Source organism: Epargyreus clarus, unplaced genomic scaffold (assembly GCF_041222505.1).
Source record: "Epargyreus clarus isolate Ecla_fem2 unplaced genomic scaffold, WU_Ecla_fem_2.2 ptg000023l, whole genome shotgun sequence".
Classification (NCBI taxonomy): domain Eukaryota; kingdom Metazoa; phylum Arthropoda; class Insecta; order Lepidoptera; family Hesperiidae; genus Epargyreus; species Epargyreus clarus.
Window position 1 is genome coordinate 2,159,638 of NW_027332230.1, and position 20,125 is coordinate 2,179,762.

General features: G+C 36.1%; 1 protein-coding gene across 1 annotated transcript in view; it reads left to right on the forward strand.

Moving 5' to 3' along the window:
* LOC140751986 (uncharacterized) overlaps positions 1–20,125 on the forward strand; it is a 29,816-nt gene that overhangs the window by 3,148 nt on the left and 6,543 nt on the right. Inside the window, 7 exon segments of the mRNA XM_083059019.1 lie at positions 614–802; positions 1,071–1,334; positions 1,596–1,771; positions 5,718–5,885; positions 13,569–13,698; positions 16,520–16,649; positions 17,461–17,613. Coding sequence (XP_082915145.1) covers positions 614–802; positions 1,071–1,334; positions 1,596–1,771; positions 5,718–5,885; positions 13,569–13,698; positions 16,520–16,649; positions 17,461–17,613 — 1,210 coding nt within the window.

The window sequence follows — 20,125 nt, forward strand, 5'->3', positions numbered from 1 at the left end:
AATAGCAATTAGGATTGTATTTCTCTCCGAGATGCCATAGATATGTGGCTTAATTTGAATCACTTCCTTTATATGTCTCTCTTACCACACCCTTGAAACCAAAATGTGGATGTACTTAACAATGGTGCCTCCGCAATGGATTTACGAAACATTACATCCATTTAATATGTGAATGTAAAAATGTGAGGTTGAGTGGTATGTGGTACTTGAGGCTAGAAACCAAATCCAACCTAACAAGTACAATCACAAAGACCTATTTTGAATTTGTAATTATCTGAGCAATCGTGAACTTTGCATGTTTTCATTGTCTTAGATTTCTGTCGTGACAATAACAATTAAAATGATAATTAATCATCATCTGACCCAACTTTGTGCCTCTGATAGATAGTAATATATTTATGCCGATGACTGCAGTTTGCGAGTGATCATTTGCGAACTTTGCACGATGTGATTATGTTTATAAATAGCAATACCTATCTGATAAGTGATAAGATCGTTTTATGAAAATCTTTCGATGTCTTCCGCATTATATTGCTACAGGAAGGAGCTGTAAGGTTTCCACAAAATAAAGAATCGAGTGATCGTGATTGTCATATCTTTTTATTTGATTTAGGCCCTACTAGCGTCATGCTTCGTGCCAGTATTCTCTGGAATGCTGCCGCCCCGCTTCCATGGCATCAGGTACATGGACGGTGGATTCAGCGACAACCTTCCCGTGCTAGACGAAAACACCATCACCGTCAGCCCGTTCTGCGGTGAAAGCGACATCTGCCCCAGAGATCTCAGTTCACAACTGTTTCATGTAAGTATCCAATATACCACTGTAGTTTGCAATAGGGAAATCTATATTAGAACTGTTTTATTAGTTTAAGAGATTAACTCCGGTATATCAAAATCTAGTTTGCCGGTTTAACAATCTTATTAAAGCCTTCATATAATATTAATTTGGCCTGCGTTTTAGGTATATCATTATTTTTAGCAAAATGTAGGGCTGCAAAGTATCCAAAGTAAAGAACGAATACTATCGATTTTTTTTGCATAAGTCTAAGCTATATATCAATTTCAAACAGGTAAATCTAGCGAACACAAGCATAGAGCTATCGAAGCAGAATATAAACCGTTTCGCAAGGATACTGTTCCCGCCGAAGCCCGAGGTGCTCAGCAACATGTGCAAGCAAGGCTTCGACGACGCTCTCCGCTTCCTCCACAGGAACAACCTCATTACCTGCACCAGATGTCTCGCGGTCCAAACCACATTCCAGCTGCAAGACGTGCTTGATGATACGACGTATGAATATGACCCAGATTGTGAGGAATGTAAAACTCATAGACAGGTTAGTGTGATTTCTTGAGACATGCATTATACCTATACTACTCTAACATGTTTGATGTTACGTGATATTCTTCCACGGCTTATATAACGATCACACGACATACCAATAGATCGAGGGTCGATCGAAGGTGGAAGATCTCTATAAGTGCGCTGCATAATTGTGCATTACGTAACTTACGTAAATTACGTAATTACGTAAATTTAAATACGAAACAATAAGAAATATAGAAAAAATGTAAGAAAAAATACTCCATTGTTATAGGACGCACTAGTAGACGACCTTCCAGATACAGTGATGACGATATTCCAAAATGCAATCGACTCCGCGAACACTGGCATCGTCAACTGGGTGATGAGGCAACGTGGAATGAAATGTGTCTCGCTACTAACACTACCATATAGAATACCTGCAGATATTATGTACGCTACTTTTACCAAGTGAGTAGTATTATTCTTTTTGTATCCTTATCAAATAACCTAAGTATCACGTGAGTCACATTGATCATTCAATAAGAGAATTACGCATCGTTAATTTAACTTGTTTGCATTAATCTTTGCAATTATGAAACTAGTTATTAGTGGTGCCAATAACGAGCCCTGTGGGACTCCGAAAGATTTATTATAATGTTTTCTTGATTTTCATATCGCAAATGCAACAGATGCCGATTAACTTAAACTACACACGTGCAATATATACTTATTGAATTTTGCACTAATTATTCGATTTTATTAACTACGTATCATAGTTATCTTGTAATTAAAAGCTAATTGCATTGCTATAAATATACCTGCTAAAAAATATTTAAAATATAGTCTTCATATCGTAAGAAATTCTTTCAACTAATCTACGTTTTGAACATGCAATAACACAATAGAAAGTTAATTTACTCCGAAATAATAAATTGCTTGAAGAGAAAGTAACTAACACGAATTTACAACGAATCTCCACGAGTGGTCCTTTGTTTGCGAATGATACCTCGAGCAAACTCGATAAAACTAGGTACGAGCATGTTTACATTTTAAGAACGTTAGGTTACTAACTTACTACCGTATCGATAACGACCGTTGAAACGATAGATTTGTTGACTTTGAATTGAATGCACGAGTAGCGATGATTAATACATACATTCGATATACTTGTAATCATTATACATACGATACACATGGAACCACTGCTGCGATCAGCACTATGTTTATCTAAGCTCTCGGAAATATGTTATTAATGTTAAATCAATTGCGTTAGTTATCGCTTTTCTGAAGTTGAAGGTTAGTGAAATATCTCGATTTTCATCCATCGCCCAGTGACCTTCTAAACATTTTTGCACAATTGCAATGGTCTTGAATATTTACAACAGAGTTTTTAAACTAAATTTGTATTTTAGAAGATAACATACCACACTATCCTTCGATATTCACTTCATTATCATTTTTATACTCATAATAATAAATACGAGCACGATAACACGATTACGTCAATAACAATTAGGTTCAGCGGTATAAGTTATGATGACACCAACCTATAATTTCCTATATTAATTATGTCATGGTCCCTCGTTTACGTAACGTTTAATACCTCCTTGTAGTTTTTGCTTCTTTTTTACTGCTATAAGCAAATACGTTTTATATTCACATTCCTTATCTACCAATGTCACTTATACCAATGGCAACATTAAATTTTTACTATAATGTATTTTTACTTCGTTCAATATTTTAGGCTCTAAAAATATCTGCTTTGCATTGCTCTCGGCCAAAAATGTGAACAAATTCAAGTTTGAATCAGTTTTAAAGTAATATAATATTAGTTCACGTTTAATACTTAAACCGGCTTAGTTGTTTTTTAAATTCTACTATCAGCTCGTTTAGTAATTAATTAACCTATTTTTCTTTACATGCACATTGTAATCCATAATTATACTTTTAACAATTCTCTGTACACATCCTTTATTAAAATTCATCGCTTTTTAGTTACTTTGGTGATAAGGTAGAAAGGCATGCGGTGCAATACACGGTGGTTGCGAATGTGCACATTCTTAGGAAGAGGTGTATACGACACAACAACACTATCACTAGGCAAGTTTGATTGATTCTAGACCATCCGGTGGTGGTGGTAAATGTTACGTGTTGTCTTTAACATTTAGCGAAGTATATTATTTATTCTGAAATAGCTATTTTATTATGTTTACCTATATTGATAGTATTATATATTAATTTTAAATTTACTAATTGTACGTGCTTCAGTTGTATTGTGGTGAGGAATTGACGTGTCAATAATAAATCGCTCTAGTAAATTGGTGATGGTTTCTTATTTATTACTTCTATTTGCATTCTTACTTAGTTTTGTCAAGTTTCAATTATAGATTTAAGACTGATATTTCACGTTATTGTTCTTTATTAATAATATGTCAATGCAATTTTTGTCCACAAAAGATCAAAATTAGTTAATTTAAACTAAGCAGCAGAATATTGCATAGATTGAGTGCTACCAATGGGTGAGAGCATATACATGCCTATTTCAAAGCCATAACAAATTTAAAACGTATAATATATCCTTTATTGTTATGAATCTTAGTATACAATGTAAAATTCAAAATGAATGCTTAAAACAATTTATATTTATTTAATTTTCTCAAGATATGTAGAATATTTAAATAAACTTATGATTATTCCTTTTTATAATAAAAATATCATAATCTTTTCGTTTGGTAGGTCAAGGCTTTGAGTGCTTTGACGTCATATTAAATCGTTTGTTGGTCTGATTTTTTAAAATGATGTAGTTTTTTCTTAATACAGATAAGGCGTGTTTTTTTCAACATTGCTATAAAATGCTTTGTAAAACTATATAACACAGTGTGACGGACCAAATGGTCCTTCAAGCTGGATTCCTTTAAAATGTATGTCCATTTCTTACCAAGATATTCGTGTTAGGTCTACTAGTTACTAATAAAGTTTTTAACTGTTAATAAATCAGTGTGCAATAAAACAAATCATTTAAATGACCTAGAGCTACGTTTGATATCTCTGTAAACCACAATTAAATCATGGCGTGTTTGATAGATAACATAATATCCTTTGCTAACGGGCTATTATTTCCTGTGTTTATATCATCGTAACAGTAAAAAGATACTATTTATCTAGCGTGTTGCTACATATTAACTATTATATCCCGGATTTGATATGGAACCTTCTATAATGTTGGTATCTGTTTCATGTGGTATCATTTTAATTAGATATGCTTGTATTTTTGTTAGAGCGAACCATTTTGTAAAATATTTTTATAAGGAGTTGTTGGAGGACGTATTTATTAGATTTATTTCTCTAGATTATTTACTTGCGAGATCAGTCATTAAAAATACAAATAGCAGCTATTTCAAAGAAAAAAAATACATCCTAGTTGTATGTTTAATACATTTTATGGTTCTTAATGGTCCAAAAACAATACTTCAGCGACAGTACAGTGTACTATGTAGTTGTATTGATTAATAAAATTAGTTTGTAGCAAACAATACCGACCTATTGAGCAATAGCTCAACGCCGTACGAGTACAATAGTGTTTCAGTGTTCGTGCTTGTAAATAGAATTAATTACAAAACTTCACATCCTCTTGTGAAATATTAATCGAAGAACCTATCCGTAATTTAATGAGTTTCGATGCGAAGTACAATGTGCTAATTATATGCAGTATACTTAATTTTAGGTAATGGATTTACCTATTGTATTTCTTGATAGTCTAATTCGCTTTTTGACACGTACATTTCTAATGTAGCACGTTAATTAACAAACATTATAAACAAATATACTTTAGTCATACAAAGCAAGCCGTATAGAAAAATATTCTTAATCATGAAAAATACTTATCTTTATATCATTGCTATTAGCTTCTGGAACCGATCATGCTTATAGACTCCAGACCATCATCATTTCTTCGCATCATTTGTTTAACTTCATTTTTCCATATAATTTTATACATTATCATCAAGTCATTTTTGTTTCATTCCTGTCAAATGTCTCATCACTTACAATTAATTTTAAAACCGAAGTCCACATTAGCAGTAAATTGAATGAAAAATACATATTATTTTTTGTTTTACCGCTTTTTATTAGCTTGACTATTATGAAATGTTTGTATCGGGTATGTACGAAATCTTTAAACCCGATTTTTACCAACTTTGAACGATCAGATTAATTAAATATTTTGTACAATTATCAAGAACCGATGACAATTCCTATTATCATCATCAAGTACGTCAGAATGAACAATTCTCCTTGGGCGATAAAATAAACTATAACCACGCTATGGTTTTTTAAACTATTTATAATATTTTTAAGTGAAAAGTCGTTTCCAAGGCACGTTTCGTTCCATTTACTATTATATTTTCTTCGCCAGGTTCGTGGCTTGTACACCAAAGATGAGCAAATCGTTGTGGCGACTCAGTTGGCAGTTGCTGAGACAACTACACGCTTTCCTGTATACGACACACGATTCCTCCGAGGCGGCCAGAGCCTTCTACAAACTCAGCATGGACCATAGAGAGGACCGCAGATTGGATAGAAGGTGAGTTTAGAACTTTAGACCCTTTCTTTTGGATAGAAAATACTTGATATTCTCAACAAGTGGAATGTTTTAAACAGTTTAAAGCAGTGTTCTAAACTCTGTTAACCTATGGACTAAGATGAAAGTACATATTAAGCGTTTAGCTCATGACCAAATAGTTTCTTGCTATGCAGATCGGTACTTGCTTCTAGAGCTTAGTGCGTTGAAACAAACTCATCCGTTTGTTATATAAAATATACATTTGGTTATATTACATAAGGGCGATACACGGCTAGATATTTAAAAATAGATAATGACTATTAACATGTCCGATATCTCGGCCATAAATGTAGTTACTTATCTTACTTTTATTAATCTCGACATAAAACTGTAAGCCATGTAGATAATGCTCGTGCGTCGTAAAATAACCGACTTAACGATTTGCATATTTCTTTTCTTTTACGAAGATTACGTATTGTTTAAGTCTAACAAATATTATAGTTCTTTGAACTCTCCCCTTGTCATATGTTCTCACGTTCGTCTGACCTTGTTGCTATGACTTCATGAATTTGAATATTTCTTTTTTGTATATTACATTGTTGTAATAATAAATAATATATTGAAAACATTTATTTTGAATACATCCGATGTCATTGCCTTTTCCTGAGTTTCATCATCATCAACCCATTACTGTCCCACTGCTGGGCACGGGTCTCCTCTCAGTATGAGAAGGATTAGGCCATAGTCCACCGCGCTGGCCAAGTGCGTATTGGTAGACTTCACATACCTTTAAGATTATTTTTTATTTTTTTTTTATAAATCTCTCAGGTATGCAGGTTTCCTCACGATGTTTTCCTTCACCGTTTAAGCAAGTGATAATTAATTTCTAATACGCACATAAATTTGAAAATCAGAGGTGCGTGCCTAGGATTTGAACCTCGGACCGCTCGATCGACAGGCCGCGTTTCTTAACCACTAGGCTATCGCTATCACTCCTGAGTTTGAGCGCATAAATATTTTTCACAATAAACCTTGGTAATAATATATTTTTTATTATTATAAGTTTAAAATACATTACAAATATTTTAATACATCACCTCACCTCACTTAAAGTGCGTGCAACATTTTTTGCGCGGTCTATACAAGCCCTATATAGTGCATCTTAGACTGATCTGATGTTATCCCTGAGTTAAGTCAGTCATTCAATTTTTCAGTTCAATCATTCATTAACTTCATGCTGTACAGCTTACTGCATATTTCAACCAGTACGTACCATGAACTATGAACATACCACATGATGAAAACACTGTGGGATGATAGGCTGCGGATACGGTCTCCAGCCAAGCAGTCATCTGCATGATCGATTTAAAATTCTGTTCTCGATGTCGATTTTTGTGTTCAAGCCCAGATGTACCCAGAGCGCGTACGATACAAGCCGTTTGAAGTTAATCTCTTATATAATAAAATTCTCGTGTCACAATGTTAGTTACCGTACTCCTCCTAAACGGCTTTATCGATTTTCATCAAATTTTAATGCATATTGAGTAGGTCTGAGAATCGGTTACTATCTATTTTTCATACCCCTAAGTGATAAGGGTTGTTCACCCATAACATTTTTTTATTTATATGGCAACACAACGTTTGCCGGGTCAGCTAGTATTTTATAGCGATGCGCGATTGTTACTAAAAACAATCGAATTATTCGATTGTTATTGTGTTCGATTGTATTCGAATAACTATCGAACAATCGAAATTGTTCGATAGTTGGTCGATTGTTCGATTGTTGGTCGATTGTTGGTCGATTGTTTTCCGTTGACACGGCTCCCGTTTTTTTTTTTGCTCGTCACGCCTCTTGTGACACGGTTCAACGTTTAGGGCAGGTCGATTTTTATTCGTGCGTCGATTGTTATTCGATTGGTTTTTGTTACTACGAATAAATCGACAATCGATTGTTGATTCCGTCGATTGTCGATTTATTTGATTGTTTTTTTTTAGAACAATCTCCCATCGCTAGTATTTTATAATACTTAAACAATCTTAACTTAAACAATCTTGTCGTGACCTTGAATGACTTCAGCTTATCGATGCACCTTCGTGACGTTACATAATAAAATACTTTATTGAAGATTTATTGCGCTTTTAATGGCTTATTTGTGTTATAAAAGACTAATACTTTTCCGAGGTGTTCTAGCTTAGTCCTCAGGGGTAGCGGCGCATCTGCTGCTATCTGGAGTTGATTACAGATTTGCATGGACGGCAGTAACCAGTTACCATCAAGTGGACTGCATGCTCGTCTGCTATTCCTATATTATAAAAATATCACGTTCAGACAAACATTACTAAGTCTCTCTATCACACTACCAGCGATATGAAATTCATTCATACCCTGGGAGTCTGGGGTTCCAATACATACACATTAAGTTGATTATCGCTCGTTTTAACAGTGAAGGAAATCATATTGCGGAAACTACGATTCCTTTCGATTTCCTTACGATCCTTTCTAAGAATCCTAAAAAAGGAACATAGTATGAACTTACTAAATCGCCCTAGTATGAAAAGTGTATTTGAAACTTTACTCACTTTGAGAGGAGACCGGAGCCCGATAGTAAGAAAGAAATGAAGAAAACAAAAGAAACTCGATGATGATAGATCTTTAATTCTGTGACTCACTAACCATTGTGTAGATCTCTGTGTGCCTGTGATTCATCCCAGCATGTTAAATTCTAGAGTAGCCACCCGTCCACATAGGTCCTAATTAATCTACAAAGTTAATTGGTATTGCCATTTTTTCATTTAAACGTCGAGGGTGAGTGTTCGTTGGGGTGGATCGCTTGTGGTTATATGTTATGCGCTTCTGTACTTGGCCACATTAGCCGCTAGTTCCGGTTGTTATCAGTGGATAGCATTCGGGTAACCTTGTCTGAGGCCTTATGGACGGTTTGATAATGATACCTTCCTCTACTAATCTGCATTGCAGTATCGTGGTAGAGCAGGTATTGCCAACCTTTTTAAAGTTGCGAGCTCAATTTAAGGACATTAAGTAGCAGGCCGAAGCAAATGACAAAGAGGTGGAGTGTCTAAGTTGCTCTTTGATAGTTCAACGAAAAAACACCTTTGCCCATCCCTTAACATTGTCGTTTCTTTCGTGAGTACAATTTTGCTGCTGAAGAAATTTGGCCGACAAATAAGGTCATCCAGTCTCCAACCGATGATATTATGTCGCACTCTAATACGTGCCGAAGTTGCCTATATGCATAGGAAAGCATGCTCCAAACCCAGTCTTTCTATGTGATTAAAGAACCATTACTCAGCAGAGGACCATGGAAGGGAGTTTAGCCTGTTGTTATGATATTTTGATCAAAATTTACCTGCTAATAGGACTTTCTTTAATAACAGAATTTTCAGTTAATTTGTCATTTCTGTTCATAGCTCATTAATGCGATATAAAAATTGTTTCGGGTCTAGCTTTTTGAACTGTTTATCTTTTAAATATAATATCACAATACTAAACAGAACGATGTCCAAAGACACCAAGATACCTGGTAACAATAGCTGACATTCAAAATTCAATCTTATCGTGACCGTCACACAACCTAACCATTATCATCAATTAAACCGAATATCAGTTAATCCACAGAGTCAACAACTCCTACAGACGTCCTTCCCGATTTCATTATTATGCTCATTCAAATTCCCTAATCTGTTCCCGGAACTGACGTCATAGTTTTATATAGAAACACAATTGCTATTGCCATTTTTTTATTCATTTTATCGGAAACTTACTTTGTTAAAAGTTTTATTTCAATTTGGTTTTAAAAACTTTTTTGTTTGGCATCTTAATTCATCTTCGCGCTCGTCGAAAAAAACGATTCCAGTTTCCTTTAAATCAAAAGAATAAAATTTTAATCGATTGCGGCTACTGGAATATTATAAGCAGTTTTTGAAAAAACAGTTCTGGTAGAAACCAGCGTATACCCTTCAGAGACCGGACTGCTGTGTCGCTTAATTTAGCTGAATGCTGGAAATTATGAAATTTCAAATTGTGACTTTGTCGAATTGGTGACTAATAATAATAAGGTGTTCATATGTTACGTAAAAGAGTGTATTTTTCAATACAGTTAAGCCCTCAATTTAATAAAATACTTTAGAACAAAGGCGGGTCCTATGATATCTTTTATCGGAGCGTTCCGTTTCCCAGGTTTATTCATTGTTTGACAAAATAATTAAATATAATTAATTAATTTATTAATTGATATTTCTTTTATATGACTGATTGTTAATTATTAGATTTTATTTTCATTGTATTTTCAACATAAAATAAAAAAGTCACATTTCACGGTTTACAGTATTTCCACATTAAATTTATTAAATTTTGTTATATCTTGTATAATTATAAAATTCTCGTGTCACAATGTTAATTACCGTACTCCTTCGAAACGGCTTTACCGATTTTACGACCGAGTAGGTCTGAGAATCGGCTACTATCATACCCCTAATGATAAGGGTTGTTCACCCTTAACATTTTTTTATTTATATGGCAACACAACGTTTGCCGGGTCAGCTAGTAAGTACTAAAAATTATTTGCTCCTGTAAACTTCAAAATGTTCTACGTATAAGTTGTCATAGTATTTTCGAATACCGCATCTTATTCTAATTTAACCACTATATATATATTGTTAGTGCGCTGGTCGCTTATTTAATTATCTTTAATAAATATTAAGCACGATTCGCAAATAATTCGCGTGGTGGGAAAATATAAACAATACAGCGATAAATATTTCCAAGACGTACTAAGTCTACGTAGAGTTACTACAAATCAACGTAATTTCAACCATTACAATAAAGTAAGATAATTTTGCTTACAATAACAACTGCGTACGTAAAAGCGGATAATATTATGAAACGGGTGCAATGTGCCCTGATTCATTCAATCTTCAAGCCTACCAAGTTTGTGGAGAAAGCACTGAGGAAGCAACAAGATCTAATCCTAGCTATCTTTAATATATATTTATTGTACTTGATGTGGTTACATCTGTAAATAAGTATAAGTAAGTAAGAGGATCTCTCGTACTTCTTAACTTTAACCTTATCCTTTTGCTGTTGTAATAATGTAAATGAGGCCAGCTAGAATATACAGTGGAATGGCAAAAGTTTAGTTTCAAGATTTTTTTAAGTTCTATGGTTCTTTGTGAAAATCGTATCTTCTTCATTGTACTGTCGTCCTAGACTTGCATCTCCCTAACTACCTTCTAAGGAATATTATTGCCTACATGACTTGAAAATATTATATCGTCAACTATCACTACTGATTACATTTACTACGCATAATAAAATATACCTACTCACGTGCAAATTTCTCGTTATTCTTGCGTCAAATAAAATAAGCCAATAATGCGGATATTAGATAATTAATTACTCTTTAAACCTTCTAATGCCCCCCCAAGGTCTACTTTATCTTTTATTGTTTATAGCCTTACCTACTGACACATATTATCAGATTCGCAAAAACAAGAGATTTCCAATTGAGATATAGAATTTGTAGAACATACACACTTATTGCGTTATATCCCATTATAGGTCTAATCTAAGTACATATTATTTTATTATATATATATATATATCTACGTACTTAGTACGTCTTAGTACGTCTTGGAAATATTTATCGCTGTTTTGTGTTGTTTATATTTTCCCGCGAATTATTTGCGAATCGTGCTTAATATTTATTAAAGATAATTAAATAAGCGACCAGCGCACTAACAATCCACAAATTAAGTCGCACTATATTCTGTACTCGTATGTTTTATACAATTTTATTACGCCATTTTACTGAGGTATTCCAGGTGCGCCAGACTTCTGTAAAGATGCTACGAGATCTACCATAAAATTATGACTCTTCGGGGGTTGCCAATTTCTGTAGGCAACGGTGACAACTTTCCATCACAATCATTGAAATTTACAGTAACACAGGTTTACGCATCAAAAAAATCTCCCGAGATTCCTGAATTTTTAAATTACTATCTTGTACGCTCACTATTTTAAATCACTATTACCCAACCGATGGGAATCTCATACGGTAAAATATATGATTTAATTTCGATTTCGAAAAAATATACTTCTTCCTTAAATATCTGTCGCCGCCATCCGCGACTAAATGTTTTGCAAAGTATTTAAGTTAAATGTCAAATTTTATCGATGTCTCGTGACGTTCTTCCCGCTGGCCAGCTGGTGAATTATCATGTTGACACAGTTCTGTGATTCTCGCTAATGATTGCACTATCTCGGCTTTCGTTGGCGCCCGTGACGCATTCAATGCGACGCAATACGGCCCAGCAAGGGAATTCTGAAGTAGACTTGTAACCGTTAATGTTTCTTTTGTTATATGCCAGACTAAGTTGGAACGCCTTTAAAAGGGGGTTAATTTTGCGGGTATAATAAATATATGTTGAAGTATACAGAAACAGTCATGTTAACATAACATAGGTCATCTTCGAAAAAAAACACTTATTAAAACTATACCGAAGATTAAAATGCGAAAAGACCGATAGAAAGATAAGCATTAAAATTATAATAAGAATTTAAGTATTGATATAAAGATTTAACATGTCTTTGAACTCTTTATAATATTATACGTTACTCAAATATAGCATATATATAAAGAAAGCTGCCAAGCCAGTACAATTCAATACCTACTTGCGGTGTCAGAGGGCAGCGTTCGCCACTGTGCTGCCCCAACAAAGAACAACAGTGTGACGCAACGCGGCGCGATAACCGCGTGCGTCCGCGCCACCCCGCGTGACCCCGCTGTGAGGGCGTGTTTGTGCACGAGATTAAGGGCGGTTGCATACTGCGATTTTATGCTGCGATTCAGTAGGGTTTTTTTGTGAATGCTCTAATGCAGTGGTCAACTTTTTTAGCAACGCACCGACCCGCGGGCCGCAAGGAGAGGGTCAGGATGGGGCCCGTGGCTCTTAGGTTGCCGACCGCTACGCTAATGCGTCGTTGTAAAAAGTATTCGTGTGTAACCTACTAACTACAGAACATAACAAAAAATACATTTGTATACACCTGAATATGCAACAGTAATCGCGAATATTCTTTTGGTCGTATTGTTAGGTCGCATGCTACGCTGGTCTGGCAGCTTACCTAAGAAACGGCCAAATATCCTCCGAATTCATAGAACAAAAACTTATTTCGTAGATTTAAAACTATACAATGCAATACACACTATTCAATATTATAAAAAAAAACTATTATGTAAAATACGAGTAGATATGCAGGAAGGTTGAAGGTGGTCGAACCCTTTGTGGTTCGACTCCGGCGGCACCACCGCCACACCTATTTCTGCCTTATAACAGCAGTGTTAAGCGCTGCTGTGTTCTGGTTTGGAGGGTGTGGTAAGGGAGATATACTTTTCCGAGGCATTCCACCTTAGTCCTCAGGGGTAGCGGCGCATCTGTGGCTGACCTCAGGTAGGAATATCTGATCCTATCTGGAATCGATGACAGATGTCCGGCAGTAGTCACTTAACATCAGGTGGACAAAAGTGTATATAGGTCCACTGGTCTAATGTCATGAATGCAAAATGCGCAGGGATCGCATCACACAACCGAGACTAGTATTCCACAAGTATTATGTCTTCGCGACCTGTGGACCATGTAGTCCAATATAGTGATAATTAAAAAGATTTCTTATTGTTTTTTCAGGCGTGCTAGTGAAGTTCGTGTATCGTATGGCGACGTTCCGGCTGATGCCGACACATTCGAGCATATCCTGAGCGTTACTGCGCATAACGACGCCCTGCTGGCCTACTACTACCTCGACAGCGATAATAAGGTAAGTCAATGACAGTCGAAAGCGCTCAGGGAATACCTCAGGAAGAAGCTCATTCCACATCTTACACGTTTGCTGCAAGAACGTTCGTACAAAACGAACTGTGGAGGACCGCCACGAGTCCAGTTAAAGCACCTTTCTATAAAACCAACATGCCTAATTTACCTTTTTTATAATGGAATATGAATCCAAACATAAGTTAATTAAAAAAAATGGGATGACAACATTTGACCTCATAATTGCCTTATGTATTGTGGTCATACAGATTTGATAAGCAACATTTTAATTTGTTAATAACAAACTTATTATCTGTGCAACATTTTAATTACTTTGATACAATATTTACTATAAAGTAAAACTAAAGAATTTAGGCAACTGATATATTAAATAGTTTCAAGTAAAAACAGCCTGATAAATTCATTGGCTCGATAAAACTTATTATTGAATCTATTTAACTGGAATTTGAATTACTATCCTTAAGATGAATAATTATATTTTTATTCATAAAATAAATATCAACGCTATTTGTTTTCCGTGTAAAAATCGGTAAATGTAATTTTACACAATTACGTAATAAGTCGGTCGTTTATATGGATATGTGAAAGTACCTATATATTCTTAGTTACTTAACTCAAGACTTCTAAGCATACATAAAATATAATATTACATGTTAAATTAAACCCGAATTAAAATAATATTTATTCAAAAATATTTCTATATCTAGTATATAGTAGAAAGTTTCCCTTTTATCACAAATATATTTTGTGTTCCGGCGGACAAATCCGTAATTTACAAGAATACAAAGCCACGTGGAGGTATTTCATCATGAGGCAGTGATCTCACTGGATTTTACATTTTTTCACTGGTAAACAAATCTTTAGTCAATTTACATATATCCAAGCAAACAAATAAACCAGCAACGTCGATCTTAGATTAAACAAAGGCACTAGGTACCTACTCGTATTTCTCATGAGAATCTCTCCAACAAGCACGTAGATACTATCTATTTACGACGACTGATATAACGTTACCGGGAATGTAAGAACTATAAGCTGGACGGAAATAAAACAAAAGCCGCGTGTTAAGTCGCGACCCTACAATCAAACCCGCACGTCAGTACGGGTACTTAGTACATACTGCACAAGGGCCAGAGGTTACGGTAGTTGTGAGAATAGATGAATGAAGTATCTTCCCAGCCGCTTCGTCGCAGGCGCACGGGACGCCGTAGGGCGGCTTTCGATGGAGGCCACCCTTTCCCCGTCCCATGAGCCCACGGAGGCGGATTCGGGGGAATCCAACTCCAGTCATTAGGGCTCGAGATGTCGTGTGTGCGTTCGGCACGCTCATCTGCCGAATTGTGTCTGACACGAATGGTCAATGTTATATTAGAATGTGTGATTTAGTCACTCTATTTATGTCTCTTAAACGAATAGCGATAATTTATTTATACTTTATTGAATTAAAAGATATTGGTAATAAAAAGGCCTAACTCTAAAACCATTTTCTACTAAACAATGTTAAGGATGAATAATCATGTTATTTATTTAGTCACTTTGTCATACATAGAATTTCGACAGGTCCTCTAAGATGGTCCATATGAGGCTCTGTTATGACGTCACAAATTTTATTAATAGTATAATATTATTAAAACGTTATTTACGTATATCATATGTTATCCTTAATCCTTACTTTATTTAATACATTATTTATTAATTTAATTATATGAATAATGTCTCCTCTTTTCACGCTATATCACATTATTCTGACCACTCCACACCGTAAGACGTAATTGATAGGCTACTAAACAGCTAACAGATGCTTTCTTCAAAAAAGCTGCAAAAAGAGCTCTCATACAAATCCGGCGATTCATTGGCGACTCCTCTGGTGTTGTAAATGTCAATAGACGGCGTTGATTACTTTCCATCAGGTAACACGTCTGGTTAATCGTTAGGTTAAACAATAATTGTCCCTGTAGTTCCGGGACTAGAATAGGGCTACGGTATCCCCTGCCTGTCGTAGGAGGCGACTAAAAGGGGGCTTCCGGGGTTGCGGACGGCAAGAGTGGGAGCTCGAACCGCCCAGCAAGTGACCCCGGGAAGGACGGCGGTATGTGTGGTCGCATACCGTCGTAAACATACATGGTGTGGGAGGAGCGAAAACTGCTCCCCCAGGGTAGAGCCCGTTGGGCATCGCGCTTGGAGGGCTCCGGTTGTGTTCCGTTGGAGATCCCGGAGTTCTCCAACAAGCGTTGAGGACGGCCACCGGGGGGGTTTTAGTGCGGTAAAAATCCCACATAACCCGGCGTTGCTCCCACGTCGTCGGGTACCTTTTGAAGGTTTCCCCCTCGAGAAAAAAAAAAAAAAAAAAAAAAAAGGTTAAACAATAATAAAATGCCTTAGTAGTTGAATAGATGCTGCTTGAATCCAAAAGAACCACAAATAAAAAAATATCCAAAATGTTTATATCGCAAAAATGCAATCGTAAGTCTTTATATTTGAAAAAGACTTCCATTGATTTTGCATTTTGAGATACAAAACCACGCAACCGTTACTTTTGAATTTACCTTTACAACGCGCCAAATATAATCTAAACCGTCATATTGTTAGTTGCGTATCGACAAATGAGCTGAAACCATGTCTTTTTTGTACAAAAGTGCCACATCTCGAAAACTAATCTGTGTTTTATAAAGGCAAAAAGTACTTTTTTTTAATTAGCTCTCCTGTAAAAGTTTTATTTTGATTTGTGGTAGTTTTGAATTGAACCAGCGAGGTGTACAAGCTACTCGGGGTGTTGTCGTGTAACAGCATTACATTCCGTTGTCCAGATGAAGATGACGCAGATCTACGACGTGACGGAGGCGGAGGCGGCGGCCGTGCAGTCGCCGGCCGAGCGCGACGCCAACACGCGCCTCGAGTTCGACAACGACTGGCACGCGCAGCTGCTCGCCGACGACGGTACGTCGACACACACATCCACATGACACATACTATAGTCCGCGCCAAACTTCTAGTCACACACATCAACCTGATATATAGTATAGTGCGCGCCAAACTTCTAGTCCGCTCTGTAGTTGCTGCGCAGGTTTAGTTAGCTTACACTCCGTAACCGCACACTAACGCAGCTATGTACCCGTGGGCGAGAACGGACAGCGGACGGATGCCGGGGGGCCCGCGTTGTCTTCGTCCCACTAATATCTACAATTTGCTATTGCACGACCCGTTTCTATATTCGGAGCGCACTAGCAGTTTGGCGCGGTCTCTACCATAGTACATGCAGACAGACACACAAACACCCAACCACATAGACTCAAATTTGAAAGAGGAAGAATTCCTTGTTGTTCGTTTTCGAAGGCACCCCCCACCACACCCACATCTGTACCAAGGGGAAAACAGCAGCACTACGCGCTGCTGTGTTCCCCTTTGACGGGTATAGGAAGGTTACATAATCGAATCGTTGCTACTTTTCAAAAGTATCACCTTTTCAAATACTTGAGCTAGCTTTTATTATTTCATGTAAGTTTCATCTCATATATAAAATTCTCGTGTCACAATGTTAGTTACCGTACTCCTCCGAAACGGCTTTACCGATTTTCACCAATTTTTATATGCATATTAAGTAGGTCTGAGAATCGGCTACTGTCTATTTTTCATACCCCTAAGTGATAAGGGTTGTTCACCCTTAATTTTTTTATATTTATATGGCAACACAACGTTTGCCGGGTCAGTTAGTTTTATATAATTTCAACCGGTGTTTCTGTGTCCGCAGACGAATTGGATATAGACCTGGACGACGAGCTGGAACGCAACATGTTCTCGGACCCCGAGAGCGAGTGGCGGCGCGGCTCGGACGGCTCGCTGGGCGACGAGCAGCCCGAGGCCGACCAGCGCCCGCACTACGCGTACTCCGAGTAGCTCCCGAGTACCTGAGTAGCTGCCTAGAGTCTGATTCATAATTAGGTGTCCAAAATGAAAACAAAGAAATTTCATTGTTAAGAAACGATTACAGGTATTGTAAACCATAACAAAATAACACGAAACAAAAACTTTAACAAACTCAACAAAAAACTTAAACGAAACTTAAAAATGGCGGCACAAAAAATGTTTTGGATCCCGATTGTGTTACCATTATCACATTTTAATTTTCAACCATAAACCTTGTTTTTATTATTATTACTGTACGGAACGCAATTGAGGTAATATAAATATTGGAAAATGTAAATTGATCTTAATTTATTTAGATTATTATTAATTTATTGTCGTTTTATTACTTTAATATCGTCAAAAATAAGAAACTACCATTTGAAACATATTTTCTTGATAGGTCAACACCGTTGTTTACATTTTAGACACCTAATCATAAATCGGACTGCCGTTGATGAAGTAACCGGTGCCTAAACGAAGATCACTCGGTTTCTCTTTCAGTCCTTAACCTATTTGCCGAGTAGCTGAGTATCTCCCGATGTAATCGACGCCAAAACAGCAATGTGTTTTTGGACTTTTTAACATACTTTCAGTGTGCTTCCTGTAAATTACAGATAGATAGTGTTTAATAAAACGTTTTTTGAATACGATACACATACAAAATTCACTTTTATTCTGTCTCTGATCTGTGAACAACTTTGTTTACTTTTAGATATTTTTACGATGACTTTTATTAAAGAAACACATACTACGTGACTTGACAGATATTTTCGTTTAATGTACGAACTTATTAATATTGTACTTGGTTACTTCATTTTGTGTTTCGCTTTGAGAAAGAACGGGACAGGTTGCTGTACGCAACCGACGAATGGTTTGTGGATAGAGTGTAGTGGTACACGTTTGTCTCTGAAAGCGGATGAGCGTGATAGAAAGTGTTATTATTGTAATAATGTATTAGCAAAATCCATTCATAAATTTGTATACGCGACAACCCTCTCTTTCTGTCACCGGTTGAGTGAGTGAGCGAGCGACAGAAGAAGTTTGAATGACGACCACTGATGTACCTGAAATCGTGAAATGGGTAGTGAATTAAAATATTAAATATTTTTATAAGACTAAGTTTAGTTACGGTAATATCGGAGCGGGGACAAAATCGTTCATTGGAATTGTTGGCAAATTTTGCCATCTTTTTAATAATTGGCAACATTAAGCACATACATAATTTTCATTGCGTAGGTATATGGTATCGCCAGTTTTAAAAACGATCAATCATTCGGTTTTGTCTCCGTATCAATATTGCCCCAACTAATCTGAATCATTTATACTTTCGCTATGTTGATTGTGTGTACCTTCGAGAGAAATATGTTACCTAGTATTTAAGCGGAGTTATCGTTATACATATATAAATGGTTGAAAATAATAAAAGTATTTTTTTTTACATCTTGGTTTCATTTTAAATTGAGAACTTCATCAATTGATGCAGAATTAATGATTATTAATAATCAACTCTGTTATATCATTCGAACCCTACTAGGTATCATACTAAGCTAAACCTTAGCGATTTGTGAAGTGAAGTGAAGGTTTTCGTAGATTGAAGTTCCTGAGGATCTTTGGAATCTCATGTATGTACGTTTAGCCTATTACTACTTACCTACTATTTCCATGGCATTGGCCCTACCACACCCATCTATCCCAAGCAAAGTCACGCCGCACTGCTGTTTTACGATTGATATAGATCACTATAGTTCTTGCGCTGTTAAACAACCAGGTATGCAGCTAAAGAGTACTCTACTATTCTTACCACGGATTTTTTCTGTTCCGTGATTCTTAGTATAATAATTATTATTATATTACTTCAGCTACCCACAGTTAATAGATACAATCAGAATAGTTCCATTTGGAACGACGGATAAAATAAGGTCAATTAACTAATTTTACTTTTTCATCAAATATAAAAAAAATTACTGACACTGTTGGTGTCAGTGTCAGATCAATTCCTATTTTGAAGAGCAGTCAAATCATTTTAGAGGAACTTATAATTACTTTATTACTTGCTAAAACATTTTTTTACTAATAAAAAGAGGCCCGTACTTGGGGTATCATACGTGTGGATGACTTGTTTAAATTAGCTATTCATATTTGTAATGGTTGGAAAAGGTGTTGAAGTGAAAAGCAGTAGGATCTTCCACCAATGCTATGTAAAATGCTGCAAACTTCAAAATTTAACTCCCTTGAACAACGTTATACCATCAGCTAACGGGAAATTTTTGGATTTCTGCGTAGACAGGATCAAATATGGTGACTGGCCCCCAATATTGAATGCTTTAAGTTGTGACCTAAGCCTCCATTCCGTGTCAATCAGGTGTCGGCAGCAAGTCAAAACTGGTAAATTATTGGAAACATATTCATCTGGTATACTTTACCTACACAATGACTTTTTTTAAATTCGTCTACTCTGTCATGGTTTGAAGGGTATAAGTAGATTCACTTTAAGGTGTTCTATCTTAGTC